Source organism: Nothoprocta perdicaria, unplaced genomic scaffold, assembly GCF_003342845.1.
Source record: "Nothoprocta perdicaria isolate Ctin4 unplaced genomic scaffold, notPer1 scaffold_297, whole genome shotgun sequence".
NCBI classification, from domain to species: domain Eukaryota; kingdom Metazoa; phylum Chordata; class Aves; order Tinamiformes; family Tinamidae; genus Nothoprocta; species Nothoprocta perdicaria.
The window spans coordinates 265,095-280,506 of record NW_020455529.1 but is presented as its reverse complement, the minus strand read 5'-3'; the positions used below and the strand labels follow the sequence as shown (position 1 = coordinate 280,506).

The following is a 15,412-nucleotide window of genomic DNA, read 5'->3' as shown; positions in this document are numbered from 1 at the left end:
ATGGATAATGTGATGGAACTGTTGACATCTTGTGAAAAGGGGATTCTCACTCCAGTGGTGGGATTTTCAGCTTCATTAGCTACYAAGTCCCTGGCACCTCTGTGGTGTGAGAGCTGGTGGGTATCTTACTAGCAGCGTGTAGGTAGCCTGTTCACATGCAATAATGACTTGGTATTGAAGGAGGAGTCTGTCTTGGGGAGAGCTAACTTCAAAAAGAAAACTGATACTAATCAGTTATTTCCTAATTCCTTTAATTCTATGTATTCGACATTGGAAAGCAATGTTTGAAAGGAGTATGTTATGTTAATGACTTTAGTATCTGTGTCCTAATAAAAACATGATATCATGTAAATGTTTATCTTTGGCAAAACTGAAGGCTCTTGTGAGTAGTAAGAGATGAGATGTGAGAGAGGATGCTTTCTAAAGATATCTCTGGCCCTGGTGTTCAGGGCAAAATGTGCCTATATGTGCAAGAGTTTTATAGAAGGCTTTGTGTGCTGTTAATTTATGCTGGAAAAGGTAACTAATGGCAGCTAGAGTTACAGAGGAATACAGGACTCTGGGAGMAGGATTATGGCTTTCTGGATCAAGAAGGTAGTGAAGTGCAGAGTTCTTTCTCCATGGGAGTGCAAGGCTGAAAGCTTCTGTCAGGTCTTGTCTAGCTAAAGCTGGGCAGAGAGTAGAGCTTAGAGCGATTCAGCCTGGTTGCAGGCGAGTATCCTAGGGTGCTGGTTTGCAAACAGTGCTCTCTAAATAMAGGGCTGTTGTAGGACCTCTTCTGTTTGGTTTGTTGCTGTAGTATAAAGGTCATTCTGTGTGATTGATTCTATAGTTCTCTAATCAAAACACAAGCAGAGAGCAGGAAAGGCTACAGCAGGTCAGAGCAGAGGTCTATTYAGCAGAGTTCTTTCTAAGGCAAAGGGGATGGCTTTTTGTAATAAATTAAGAAAGTGTTCATGAACCTTTTCTATTTCATTTTGACCTCGCAGAAGCTTTAGCCTGACTTCCACCCTGTGCAGGCAGGTCCGTATTTCAACTGCAAGTTGCATGGAAAAAGTGCTGCCTTTAGTCCGAAGTTTTGAACTTGTGACCTGCTCGTTTCATTTGCATGGCAATTAATGCATAGCCCACGTGGGCCTCTGCTTAGGCCCAGTGCTGAGCCCTGCCACTCAGTGGCAAGAGCAGAGCTGGCAGATGAAAGTTGTGTAAACTCCCTTAGGCCATAAACCTTTGTCTGTAGTATCTATTGTGAGTGCCAAACATCTTCAGGCCACCACTATAATAAGAAAGTACAGAATAGTCTTTGAGTAGTGGAGATAGCTTCTGTGCTCCAAGGCCAACAGCTTCTGAGTACAGTGCATGTCTTACAGTTCTGGGGAAAATGATGTTCCTGGCTGTAGTTAAGAAAAAAKGTAATTATTGAGCATACTTGCTTTGGAAGAAGGAAAAAAAAAAMCCYTTTTTTTTGTACATAAAAATCTTTAGTGCAATCAAAATATGTAAAATTCTGAAAGATAAGATTTCAAGAGTAAAGCACRAAGTTCTGCAAAGCCTGTTCAGCTTTGTAGTGGTTTGTATCTTGTGCTGTTTGAAGATACCCGTGAATGGAAAGATGTTGCAGAGAATCATCCGTGCTAAAGAGCTTATTTGATCAGTGATCAGCTTACCAGTTTATTCTACAGCAAAGCTTTCTGTACTGTCACATAAAAATTATCAGTTATTAACTTCAGAGCTATTTAAGGGGAGAAGAGTTGTTGAATATTGTTAGTATGTGGAAGAAAAAGCTGCTTTATCCTCTAGGTGWGGAAAATTTAAAAGACAGCATAGATATGTTGCCTGCTCACATCTGACACTTCTGGCTGATTACAACTTGTACAACAATACAGATTAGAGTAAGGCATAAAACTATATTTTATTCTAGTTGGACTCTAATAGCTTTGGACTATGGACTAAAGCTTTTGGACTTGCCCCTTTCTTCTTCAGCTAATGGTGCATCACTTAGTGGAACTGTGCATGGGATGAGTAAAGAATATTATGGATAGGAAACCTTTCCAGTGGTTTAGAGGAAATAAAGACTTTCTTTTAAGATTTTAAGATTTTTTTTTTCTTTAATTACTTTCACTGTGGGGTGTGTGTGTGTATGTTAAAGCAGAGCAGGAAGCCCTGCAAGCTATAGATGGTGCTGGAAATAGCAGTAGTAAATCTTAATGGACCCTTACTGCAGTGCTTAAATTACCATGGGGAAGCAGCGTATGCATCTTTGCAGACACTGGCCAGGTAAAACAATCTCCCCATGGCCTTTGGAGTACTCAGGGTTTATTTTAGTCTGCTGGTGACTCATGTTTATGTGTTTGCTGTTCAGGCTTGTCCTTTCTCTGTCTCTTACTCTAGATTAGCGTAAGAATTGAGGTGTCCCTGGGCTTTACAGCGCTTGGAGTGGCAGCATAGCCTGAGTAGCCTGSTATACTCTCAGGTCTGAATTCTGCTGTGGGTTAGCAACACATGSATGCCTTTAAATCCCTTCCTCCTTACTGAATTCCAAATAGAAGGATTGCTTTTATTGACTAGCCTGGAATTCACTTCTGCTTGCCACAGAGTTTTATACTAATTGAAACACTTTATTTATTTTTTTATTGAAGCACTCTTTTTTTAAATTCAAATCTGAACTTTTTTTTCCTCAAGTGTTTGTTTCTATAACTCTTATTAAGTRTTTGAGGGCTGTGGAAAATGTAGCGACTCGAACAAGTCAATAAGCCTGGTAGTGTGGTATCTGGGAAGTTTTTTCCTCATGTACTGCTATATACTTGCTTGTTGGGCAGAGCAGATTAGGGAGGAACCTTTCTGTTGTTTACATTGAAAGTCAGCAGAAATGGAGGCTGGTAAATATTTTGATAATACGGAATGTTTTGTTTTCCGCATCTGTTGGAAATGTCCTGTTTCCCCTTGAATAAACTATCAAATGAATTTGTGACTTTCCCTGTTATTTATAGCAGATTAATAGGGAAATTCATCCCTATTGTTACATATAGGGAAGTGAGGAACCTGCCTGTACTCCCCAACTCTTCTTTGTTCTGATGAGTTAGGAGCTCTTTGAGCAGGTGGTCCTCACAAGCTGCATCTGTGCAATGTGACCTGGGGACCAAATACCAGTCAGAGATGGAGGGTCCCAAGAGCTGTACAAGTGACAACAGTCCCGCTCTGCGCTTCACCTACTGATAGCACCACTGATACTGATACCAGTTCAGTAACTGTCCAGGCAGTGCAGGTGGYTTCATGGAGCTGCTGAACATTCAGTGACCTGTCACTTTCTGCTGCATCTCTCCTCAGCTGGCTCTGAGCCTGCACGTGCTTCAYGAGACTCCACAACACTGAGGGTCCCCACAGCAGCTCTCATCTTAAGTCTTTTCATAGTGTCTGTTTCTGCAGGACCCAAAGGCCCCAAGGGTTGGGACTGTGTCTCCAGCGCAGACTGCAGAAGCAGCCTTAGCTTCTGAGAATGAGTGGTTGGGACCACCCTCTACCAATGGTGCTTTTGACTTTGTGTATGGTTTGAGTTAGTTATTGATGTGTTTTCTAGAGTCAATTTTCAGTTATGCCTTTAGTCAAACCTGTGGCCTTTTGGATGCAAGTTTTTTCAGCTCATTTCTTTGAGGGTTTTGGAAGCTTCTGAGCTTAGGCCTCAAAATTAGAATGTTCCCCTCCTTCACATCTTCTGGAATTGATCTAGAGTGGCATCAGCTTTCTTCATCTGTATATTCTAATGACTGTCATGCTATACTGTGCAAGCTGTGTGATACAGATCTGGCATGTGGGATTCCTCTCCTTTTTGGGATGCCAAATTTCCCAGAAAGAGATCCATCTTGCCTGTACTACTCCTGTGTGGTAATGGATACCTCTGTTAATGCTGAGTGATCAACTATGCTTCTTGGCAGGATCCCATCTCATCTTCCCTCACCTCAGGTTTGCTAAGCACAATCCTATGTGGACGGAAGGAGGTTGTCGTATCTGTATGAATTAGGCAAGGGTAATGGCCATTTAATTCTGTCTGTATTCTGTCTGTTGTTCATAGATGCTGTATCTGAACTGCAGACATCCCAGATCAGGATGCTTCCGAGATGTCTTGGTGCAGACTCGGCCTGGGACAAGCAAGGCCTTCATACACACCCTTGCTTGGTTATGTTGCATTGTACTCTGCTGCTTCGTGTCCAGAAATAATATTGTGGTTGGAATTTTTCTTTCCATTTTATCCCAGCCTTACTATTCATGGTAATACATGAATGGTGTGGTAATACTTGAATACCATGACAGCATTCRAAATACATGTGAGATTAATTTTGTTTAGCTTCAGAAGGAAAAATAAATAACTGCCTTCAAATAATCCTTACTCCACATTTTTGTTAGCAAAACATACTTTTGAGTTAAGCAGAGCTCAGTTGTGGTTGCAAATACAGGGATACCAAAATATTCTGACTCTCCACATCTAGACRCTGTTCCTAAAAGCAAGTAGGGGATAAAATGGAAAGCTGACTGGAATGAGTTCTGACAGCTGCATTACCAGCAAATCCCTTCAGCAAGCTTGCCCAAGATCCAGAGATGATCACAGACCCTGATCACAGCCTCCAGGTGTGAAGTGCTGCTTGAAGTGTTGYACTTTCACTCACGGAGCTTGAAGGTTCAGGGAAATGTCAGCGGACCTTGGAGACAGGAGGGACTCATTAATATGTTTGGCTTCAAAGTCATCAATCAGCTTTTGCGCTGCTCCATACAGTAATAAATTTGCCAAAATGTAATTTATGGTTAGTTTTTGCATAGAATGGGTGCCCTAGAACATTCTTATAGCTTCGAGTGTTGAAGAATGGAAATRAAAATAAGAAAAAAAAAATAAGGCTTGGGGATCATAAAATTGGTGTCCGCAACAAAATAATCAACTAACCTACACATGCTAGGGCAATGATGAGCAAATACGATACTTGGTTAATATGAGAAGATCTATACACTTCAGTGAATTCACAAAAGCAGGCAAGGGTCAATGGGCTGCATCCTGTCAAGATCAAGTGGATTCTTCACAGAGGCAATGGGGGTGGTGTTTACAACGAGCATACTGGACTGCAAGGCTGAGTAGGTGTTTGTTGGAGACAGTCGGGTGAGTTTGGTTGGTTACTGTGGTGCCAGAATTAGCACTGGGAGCAGGCTGTAGGCTAYAGGATTTATGGTGAGGATTTACAGCCCACTGAAGGAGTTTGTGAACTTTAGGTATGGGTAAGTAGCGTGAGAAAGGACATTTGGAAATACCAGGAAGAAGCACCCCTTCCTGATTTAAACTGCATCAAGTTACTGGACTTACCAAGAACTCAGGAAAGACAGGTAAAGTATTTGACATGAAATAGGGAGCCCTGCAGAGGTGTACAAAAATGGATTTTAATGTAACAGTGCCCTTGGTATCTCCAACGAGACCTGGAGATGAGCAGAGCTGGCGCAGGACAGCCACGTAACCAGCATGCCTAGTCCATACTAGAATCGGTGGAGTACTTGGCAATTTTTTATATCTTAAGGAAGTATTTGCAGGATTCCTTGACTGCCAAATGAAACAAGAACCAGTTAGGAGAAGTTACTGTATTAAGAGATTGTTTATATTACATGATGGTGGAATTTGGATGCCAAGGGTCCGTTTTTTTTTTGAATGAATGAGTCAGTATTAAAGAAAAGAGTGTATGACAGGGCAAAAACTCACAGCCTTCAGGACAGAATAACTCCGGAGAAAACAGGCTTTCCCAGTCAAGTTAATTCATAGCTGTATTCAGAGAGCATTTGCATGCTTGAAATAGTAGGTATCTTTTTCTTATGACAATTTATGCAAAAGATGGCGTTGCAGAGTTTTTTTCTTGCATTCAAACTATTTTATGGCAACAAGGCAGTTGTATGTGTGACTTGATTTTTGTCTGGTTCTCTAATGACTATTTTGCAGGCCTTAAGCACTGTTGTTTATCTTGTCATCCTGCACCCTTTCTATTGCCAAGCAGGTTTCTTTTGCTGATTCCTTATTGCCTCTGCAAAAGTCTTGAGAAAAGGTTCTACATCTGTGGCTCAAAAGAGTGAGATTATAGAACAGGATTCCTGGACAAGGGACTGATCTCTTCCTCAGTTTTGTGTTCTGCCTAGTTATGAAATCTAGACATTTGTATTTCCTGTAAGGCAAGTATAATTATGTTTAGCCCTTCCCTTTCTGATAATAYTATAGTATGCTATTTAAACGTGGAATTGCAGCCCCTGTAGGTACCATGGACTACACTTAAGGACTTTACAAAAAAAGCTAATGAGTCAGCAGGCTTGAATTTACTGTACAAGACTCTTCATCTCCTTTGCACTACTTTTAGGAGTTTGCAGTGAAAGAGGGAAAATCATTGGCATGGTGCTAGCTCTTTTCTTGCATCACAAGACTAGAAAACTTCTCAATTAAAAAAAAAGGCTSTATTTAAATATTTTTCTTTGCTTAAACCTATCACTATCAACATCAGCTGTTACAGTGTTTCTTAATTGGGAGGGATGTTGTCTCTATTTATGGTACTAACTAGATTTTTATAATATATTTGGGAACTCCTGCATTCTACATGTGGTGAGAATTGTCTTTAGTCAGTGTGATCTTGCTAAAATGCTTTTTGAATCATTACTAATTCTTTTTCCCTCAGCCACTACTGTCCCCCAGAAACTTTSTTGCAGTGCAAGTACAGATTTCTCCATAGAAAATATAAGCCTCTAGCAAAAGTTTTGCATGCCTTTTTTGCCCTTTATGAAATCTTGGAAGTGCTCAGCAGGTTAATAATTATTGGCCTAGAGAAATGATCTCCCTGTCAATTCCTCAGGTTTCCAAACAAACTCTTCTGGGTAGGAGTCACAAAAAATCTTAAATTCAGTCCTCTCTCAGCAATAGAAATAGGACATGTTTCCAACGCCAAAGTAGGTAAATTAGTTCTTAAGGGCATGGTAAATCCACTTAGTGTTCGTGTGTATGCAAACACACATGAATGAAAAAGGTGATCAAGAGTAGTTGGCATGGATTCCCCAAGGGGATATCTTGCTTAACCAAYCTGATAGTCTTCTATGATGGGATGACTACTATGATGGGTAGATGAGGGAAGAGCAATGGGTGTAGCTGTCTCCCTTGACTTCGACAAGGCTTTGGACCGTCTCCTGTGACATCTTCATGGGCAAGCTCAGGAAGTATGGGTTAGATGAGCATATAATGAGGTGGAGTGAAAATTAGCTGAATGGCAGAGGTCAGAGGGTCGTAATYGCTGACACACAGTCTAGACACACACAGCTGGAGGCCTGTAGCTGGTCATCTTCCATAACGGTCAGTGCTGGGTCCAGSGTTGTTCAACTCATTGATTGGTGATCTGGATGAAGGGACAGAATGCACCCTTAGCAAGTTTGCTGCTGATACAAAACTGGGAGAAGTGGCTAATAGATCAGTGAGGGCTCTGCTGCCATTAAGAGGGACCTCGACAGGTTGGGGAGATGCACAGAAAAGAGCTTCCTGAAGTTCAGTAAAAGGAAGTGCAGGGTCCTTCATCTACAGAACTATAACCCCATTCACTGTGCGTGTACAGGCTRGGGACTGAGCTGCTGGAGAGCAGCTCAGCAGAGAAGGACCTGGGAGTACTGGTGGACAAGTGGACTGTGAGTGAAGAACAGGCCCTCGTGGCCAAGGASGCTGATAGTGTCCTGGGACACATCAGGCAGAGCGTTGCCAGCAGGTTGAGTGACGTGGTTCTCCTCTTCTACTCCCTGTTGAGACTACACCTGGAGTGCGGTGACSAGTTGTGGGCTCCCCAGTATGAGACGCACAGAGCTGCTGGAGATAGTTCAGCAAAAGGCTACTAAGATGCTGAAGGGACTGGAGCACCTCTGCTCTGAGGAAGGGCCGAGGGAGCTCAGACTGAAGRGGGGTCTTATCAATATGTGCARCTGCCTGAAGAGAGGATGTRAAGAGGATGAGGCCAGACTGCTCTCAGTGGCGCCAGGTAACAGGACAGGAGGCAACAGGCACAAACTGAAATAATAAGTTCCATCTGAACATAAGGAAGAAAATTGTGAGAATGACAGAGCGCTGAATGAAGGAAGTTCCATCCCTCCTTGGCTTATTTTCTATAAGGTCTATTTAAAAAGAAAAAATATAGATTATTACTCTCCTGAAGGATTTACTGCTGMTGATCATTTACCTGTGATGGAGAAAGATACCATGCTTTCCATTTTGAGCTGTAGTACTTAATATGCATTTTAAATTTCTGCATTTACAAGAGTGAGGAAACATTCCRTCCATGGCTTTATGGAAGTCACCTACTTGTTTATAAAGGATTTAAGCTTTCCTCATCCTCTGGAAATAAGWACTACACTTGGTTTCAGACCATTCAAGACAACTCCATACCTTGCCAGAGCACAGTCGTGTGATGGCAGATTCAACACATCTGTTCCATAGTCGGTATGGCTCTATGGCCACTCCTTACAGCCGCTATGAGAACACCAATACATCAGCCTGATACTGGGTCTATGGCCCATTCAAGTATGCAGAAGTAAAAAATGAAAGCTATGGCAGCTCTTCTTATATCACATGTCAATTGTGCTGCATTCCTTTTTTTTTTTCCTTGAAGAACCAGAGGCACAGAGATTGAAAGGGACCTCTACAGTCACTGGTCCAGTGTTTTGCTTGGAGCACGTGCAGTTGGAATAGGTTGCCCCAGGCCTTGTTCAGTCAGGTTTGGCCATTCCCAGGTACAGAGGCTCCACAGCCTTTCTATGCACTTGTTCTATATCTGACCACCCTCATGATGACAGTTGTTTCTTTAAACCCAATTTTATTGGATTATGAAGTCTCCATGTTCCAGCATGTGCCTGCTATCACATGTTCTGTTAWTGCTGGGCACCACTGAGAAGAGTCTGGCCCTCTGCACCTTTCCAGTAGGTATCTGTAGTCACTAACRAGATTCCTGCTACCAGTGTGATCTGTGTGTTCTTAATGATGAAAAGGGCCTTGGGTGTCCTGGGCTCCAGGTGCCTCYTAAGCCCACAGGCCTGTGCTTGACTCCCTGCAGGAGCTGCAGTCAGCAGTGGCCTGACAGAAGCCTCATGAAGCTAATTTCTCGGCTGAGGTCACCTTAGCAGTGGCCCCCAGTGAAAACACTAGCTGGTGTTGGCCTTTCGTGTTTGCTACGGCTTCAGCAATTTAGAGAGCAGTTTTTCTCTGCGGTTACATTTTTCTCACAGAACGTAGCTTTCTAGAATGGGTCAAGGAAGGTGACAGAGCAAAAGGAACAAGATTCTTAGCCGCTAAGCTGACCTCTTGGGAGCTCCTGCTGTTTCTAACTATATGCTTGCCTAGTCCCTGAGTTGCTACATGTCCCCAATTCTGGTTTGGCTTTTTGTTCACTTACCATAATAATTCTCAAAAGGTGACCTTCAGATGAAAAAAGGCTTGGTTCTCCTCTGCTACTTTTTGACTTTAAAAATGTGYAGAGAAGGCCCAAACCTTTGATTTGTTGAGGAATGTTTTGGGTGGCTTATTTTTTGGTTTCTTCTTTCCATTTGTTACAGTTTTAAGCTCTCTGCTGTAGAGGGCCATGTGGTTAACAGCAGGCTGGTAAGATTCTTATGCTTTAGAAACCAGGCAGCAAGAAGATAGCTAAGGAATGATTGGCCTTTGGTGTAAAATTTGCCAGCTTTTGCTTGGAACATTTCCCCTCCCCACACACACACGTACACTTGAGCTTTTGGGAAGGTTTTGGTCCCTTTCTCCCCTCCCCTCAGTTAAGGCTTGCAAGCTCTTAGGCTTGCTCTAGGTATTTTTCAGATACCAAAGAAGGCTTTCACTAAAAATGGGTTTTCTATTTCTGGTACTTAAGTACCTAAATAAGCATGAGGGAAAGCAGTCTATCCAAAGCCTTATGAACTAGCAAAGCAAGCCAGCCAAAAGCGGTGACATCAATTTTATTTCCTTTACAGGAAGGTGGCCTTTGAGGCCTGAATAAATCAAGACTAGGAATTTTCCTTGTTTTATGTAGCAAGTGGGGAGCTACTGGAATTTGCAAAGCACAGGTGTGTAATGGGTTTGCGCCAGCCTGCGATCCTGCTACTTGCAGTCATCTTCTGGCACTTGCTCTCATCCTTATGTAGGCAATTCTAGTAGCTACTGTTTATTTGCTTTATGTTGACATCTTTCCCTCCCATGTGACTGTTAAGTTTTGAAGGAATATTGGCTGCTGTCACTTGCAAAGTATCAAAGTATTTCTCTGTTTTTTTCCTGGTCAGATAAGTAGAGTGAGTGTTCAACAGGTAAATGTGCTGAGATAAATCTGCACTTAGAGGATTTTAATGAACATGGGGTTTTTTGGAATTGATTGGTATATACTTCCAACTTCTGCGTCTCCCTGGAAGAATTTTCCAATAATTTCTTAAAGCCTAAACATGTGAGTGGTGAAGAGCTACTGTTCTATTTCAGTTCAACACCACAGAAAGCACTTTTCATTTGGCAAGGCAAAGGCACTATACTGAGGTTAAACAGCAGTACATGGGAACTAATCCAGCAGTTCACCTTCTAGCTTGCCTGCCGCAGAGAATCAAAATAATCACAGAATCTTGAATACCTGCAATTTGACTGAGGGTTTTTTCCTCCTTCCTTATTGTGGAAAAGTAGCTTAGGTTCTCTCTTCCTTACAGGCTCAAAGCAGTCATTTCCTTTCCTCCTCCTTGTCCTGCTCCTTTCCTCCTCCTACTTGTGAGCCTAGTCTGGACTGGGGAAATGGAGCATTGTATAGTTGAAATGACTGTGATGAGCCTCGTTTCCCACACAGTGAGATCCAGAATTACCTCTCTTTGCCTTTGGATCCTGGAACAAAGTGCAGTTCTTCAGTTGGAGCACAAGGCAGGCAGAGCTAAAGGAGGAGGTGCTGAGAGGATAAAAGGCGCCTCTGGTTTTATTCAGTTTCCTAGTGAGACTTGGAATTCATCCCCTTCCTGTTTTGGAGTCAGCAAGCAGTATGTAACCAAGCACAAMCCTTTTTGGCTTTAGCTGGAGTGCCACAAAATCTTCAACTGGATTTTGCAGATTTTCTTGTGGTTCATTCAGAAGTGTTTTTGAGAGGATTTTCTACACCCTTGAGGTACTTGAGACTTCCAAGCAGGCACTTGGTGCATTTGTTGCACCATAGGACAAGACTAGCTTTTCTCAGCAGACGTRTTGTATTACTGTTTACAGCCACCATCTAGAAAATCGTAGCTGCAAGGGAGGAATAGGATGGCAGAGTTACTGCYTACAGAGTTGGAAGTTGGCACAATTGCTGGCTTAAAGGAACCCTCACATACTAAGGCAAAGGAGTGTTGAAATTCAACCTAATTTTTACAGAACTTGGCTAAAATATTTGCCTTTTAGTTCACAAATGCTGATAAAAGTTACCAGGCCTAGGAACTCGGGGCCAGTAATGTTTCAAATGCATGTTCTTCAGTGCTTTTGTTTTGTGGATTATCTGGTGTTCTCCCTCATGCGTAGACTTGACGCAGGGTATGAGATGTGGGGAAAATGGCAGTTGAGTTTTGTTTCTGAAATAAGTTTAATGTTTGCTGTGTGTTACCTCCTGGGGCAATTTGTGACTGCTTGGATGCCTACAACTAGAATGATTTCCCTACTAGACTACTAGCCTCTTTTAATGCTCAGTGTTAGGAGCTGTTAGTTCCTAGAGTCTTAATATTTTAAAGAAGGTTTAGAAATAAATATTGACACTTACATTGACTRGAAACTCAATATATCTCTTAATTGACTGGAAACTTGCTGCTATAGGAGTTTTGGTTTACCTGGGGTATGGCATTTCAGGCTTTGGAGTATAGTATTAGATATTATTTCATTAGAARCTATTGTAATTCAGGTGGTGTTTGCTGGTTTCTGAATATAGTCATAGCACGAGCCACAGCTGAAAAATGGCTGGAGGTTTCTTGCCTGTAATATAGTTTTTCTGTTCATGTTTGGCTTTATTAAACATGAAGCTTAACTTTTCTTTTTTTATAGAACCAGTTTATATTGAATTTGTGAAAGGTGGTTTATCTTCAGTCAAGATGAATAGTGGAGAGAGAAGGTTTTGCTGCTAGGTATTTGAAGCATAAAAGATTAATCTACTCTGGAGGTGTGAAAGTAACTTGTGTAATTTCAATTAAAAAAAGGCAAAATTCCAGTGTTGATGCTCTTTGCTTATCAGAAACATGAAATTTCATAAAACTGCCATGTACTATTCTGGTTTCTTGTATAGCTTTTTGTATGACAGCTAAGTGGAGACAATTATTTGCCACTCTGAGGGGTGCGTTTCCATGAGCTGCTATAACATTTCCCTCCCTCACTGATAGTGATTTCTCAAATCTGTAAGGATGGATTACTTGGCGGTTTTACCAGAGGGAGTTAGGCAAATCTCATGCAAACAAAAGCACCTTCAGGATAATTGTTCCATTTTTCTTCCTCTCTCCTTTTTATATAAGATTTATTTATCTTACGGGTTGTGTGTTGGCAAACTTGTGAGCTGTACTTGTGATAAATTTTTGCATTTGTTTAAGACATAATAGATATATACTGGCATTGCTGTCCCACAAATAATTTTTTCGTATATACTTAGCCATGTTAGTGGAATACTAAGTAGTTATTCAGTAACACACCTTTTTTTGAAAGTATAAATACTTCAATAGGGGGAAGGGAAAGGTTTCTTCTCCCCCCCTTTAAGGTTTTCCTGCATAGTATCTCCTTTGCTATTTTTAAAACCAGCCCATACATTTATAGAGAAGAGCATTTATTTCAGGGAAGCTCAAATATTCCTTATTACCTTGTAATGCTAGGAGCATTGCTATAGCATAATAGCATTGATGTGGATAGCATTTTTGTTGCGTTATAGAATAGGAGCTCCTGGTAAYAGGAGCGTTTCTGTTGGGTTGTCCCATACACAGTAGGGCATTGGACAGAGGCAGGCAAAGATTTAAGCTAAATATACACCACACTTTATCACTGCTGTACCCTGGACCCCATGTATATGGCTGAAAATGCCTAAGTTCTGCTGGGAAGCATGGCTTTTTGTCACTACAGYTGCATCTCCTCAAAAGCTTCTAGTGTTGGGTTGAGAGGGATGGAAAAACAAAAAAGGAAGGGGATGTATGCCTGTCTTCCATCAGTGCTTTGAGTGAGGATTAAGTTTTCATCCTTATCGTGGACARCTTGGCTGTGGAGCAGAACAGCACAGGATCTGGCCGCTCCTCATCAAACAGGGGAGCTGAAAGGAGAATGAAATCTAGGGGCTTGGCCTGCTGTCCTCAGGGCACTTGGGCAGCAGCTGAACTTGAGGATAAAACCTTACTTTGGTTGACTGCCCTAGAGGCAGCTGGTTTGGGCTTGAGCTTTCCTTTCTGAAAGAATTCAGCAGCCCTGGCRCAACTGATGGATTTAAAAGTCAAGTTTGCTCTCTTGAAAAACCATGACATTGGTAAATGTGTGAATAAACACTTTCTCAAATGTATGAAAGACTGGCGAGTAAATAGAGCAGTGCTTCCTTCTAAGAGACACTTTTTCTGTTAAATTAGTTTGTGTCAARAAAAATCTTGAAGTCAAACTGTTTTTAAACATGAGTTTTTCTTTTTTTTTTTTTAGCACTGGTTGGATCATTCTAAACTCATTAAGAAGCAAATAAAAAGTAAGTACTGCAGATCTGCTTGTTTATTACTTTGTTAAGAATTTGAACTCAGAGTATTTGAACATGATTGTGAACATGTGCATATGGCCTTTAGTAGAACGAATATTTCTCAGAAAAATGGATTTAACTTAATGGCTAGCTGCTGGAGTATATCTTTTAGTCTAAATACAAGAGCATTTTAATGGACCGGTCTTCAGCATTTCTCATTAAACATATGCTGACTGAGATGGAGTGTGTTGCCAGGTAATTTTAGTCTAATCTGTGAGATCAGGTTGCCTGGACACAGATCTTGGTTTGTGTCATTGTTTCTGATCCATAACAGAGTTTGGTTATGTTTTATTTTCCTCCAAAATTCAACTAGGGAACAGTTTTATTCTGTAATCCTACCTCTCCCCCATCCTTTCTTCTGTATTGTAAATAAAGCTTGTGGAAGTAGCTGTTCTTTTATGAAAGCAATTGGCTAAGGCAGGTAATTTGYTCCTGGTTCTCTGATGATTTTGTTGCAGGCTTGGGCACAGTACAGCATCAGCCCAGAGGCCAGCTGACAATGCACTTGTATTGCAAACAATGCAAGTTTCATACAGTTTAAGTGAAATACAGAGCTTTGAGGCAGTTGTTAGCCCACTTGCAGGACTTGGCAAGGGTACTCAGGCTATTGAGAAGGCCTTTGTGGGCAGTGGTGCTCTTTTTCCAAGTCTTTTAGGGCAGTTGATTTTCACCCCTCCCTATGYGAGCGTTTGCTAGATTAGGTAATAAAGATGCCTGCTAGGAGTAAGGTTTTCGTGGTTGACTTTCTCTCACCTTTTCAGCACCAAAAACTGCACCAAAGCTGCACTGAGCAGAGTTTCAGCTACAGATCTTCTAGTCAAATAGATTGTTAGTAGACATGCAAATACTATGGTGGTGGGGTTTTATAGAATACCTTGAAAAGACAAATATATATATATATATATTTTTTTCTAACACTGTGTATACCAACTGGATGTCAGCTTGGAATGTGAGGCCAGGGCAGCTATCAATACATTGGTTACAGTCTCATAACAACTGTATAACAWTTTTTTAATAGCATTAGAAAAAGAATTGGAAAAGAGTAATTTTTTTCAACTCCATTTCATGGAGTTGGGTAGCTTACTGCRTTTGGGTATCTTGCCTGTGCCCTTCCAAATAAATCGATATAGCTAAAGCTGAACATCTGGGTTTGTTTRTATTTATATCAGGTGGCTGAAATATCTCCATCTTCCTCCAGCAACAGGTTACAGATCTGGTAGCATCCTGGATTGTTGTTTGATTAATGTAATAATTAGCAAGAATGACATGTGTTTTAAGGTTTAACCAGATGAAATATACACTGCTTTGGAGAACTTCAGAATATATTTGTGTTTCTTGAGTGCTGAGATGGTGGCTACTTGTTCAAGAATGCAAACTGATGCAAACCCTGTTTTTCTCTGTTTAAACTGCCTGTGTTTACAGTTGGACCTCCGTACACGTTGCACTTTCGAATTAAGTACTATTCGTCCGAACCGAATAACCTTCATGAGGAGTTTACAAGGTAGGGAATACACACGGTTAAATAAGCAGCTCAAAGAAGGGTATTTAGGGCACCTACGGCATGAGAGGTACGATATGAGCCCATCATTTGAGTTTGGTTAAAAAGAATGATCATTTTGCCGGACGATCATTCAAAAAACATCTTTTTCTCTCGC

The 15,412-nt window shown here is 41.4% G+C and overlaps 1 protein-coding gene across 2 annotated transcripts in view; it reads left to right on the top strand.

Moving 5' to 3' along the window:
• Positions 1 to 15,412, top strand: part of EPB41L4B (erythrocyte membrane protein band 4.1 like 4B) — a 159,717-nt gene that overhangs the window by 46,120 nt on the left and 98,185 nt on the right. For both annotated transcript variants that reach the window (XM_026041859.1, XM_026041858.1), the window contains exons 3-4: positions 13,667 to 13,709; positions 15,180 to 15,258. In XM_026041859.1, coding sequence (XP_025897644.1) covers positions 13,667 to 13,709; positions 15,180 to 15,258 — 122 coding nt within the window. The remainder of the gene's footprint in view (positions 1 to 13,666; positions 13,710 to 15,179; positions 15,259 to 15,412) is intronic.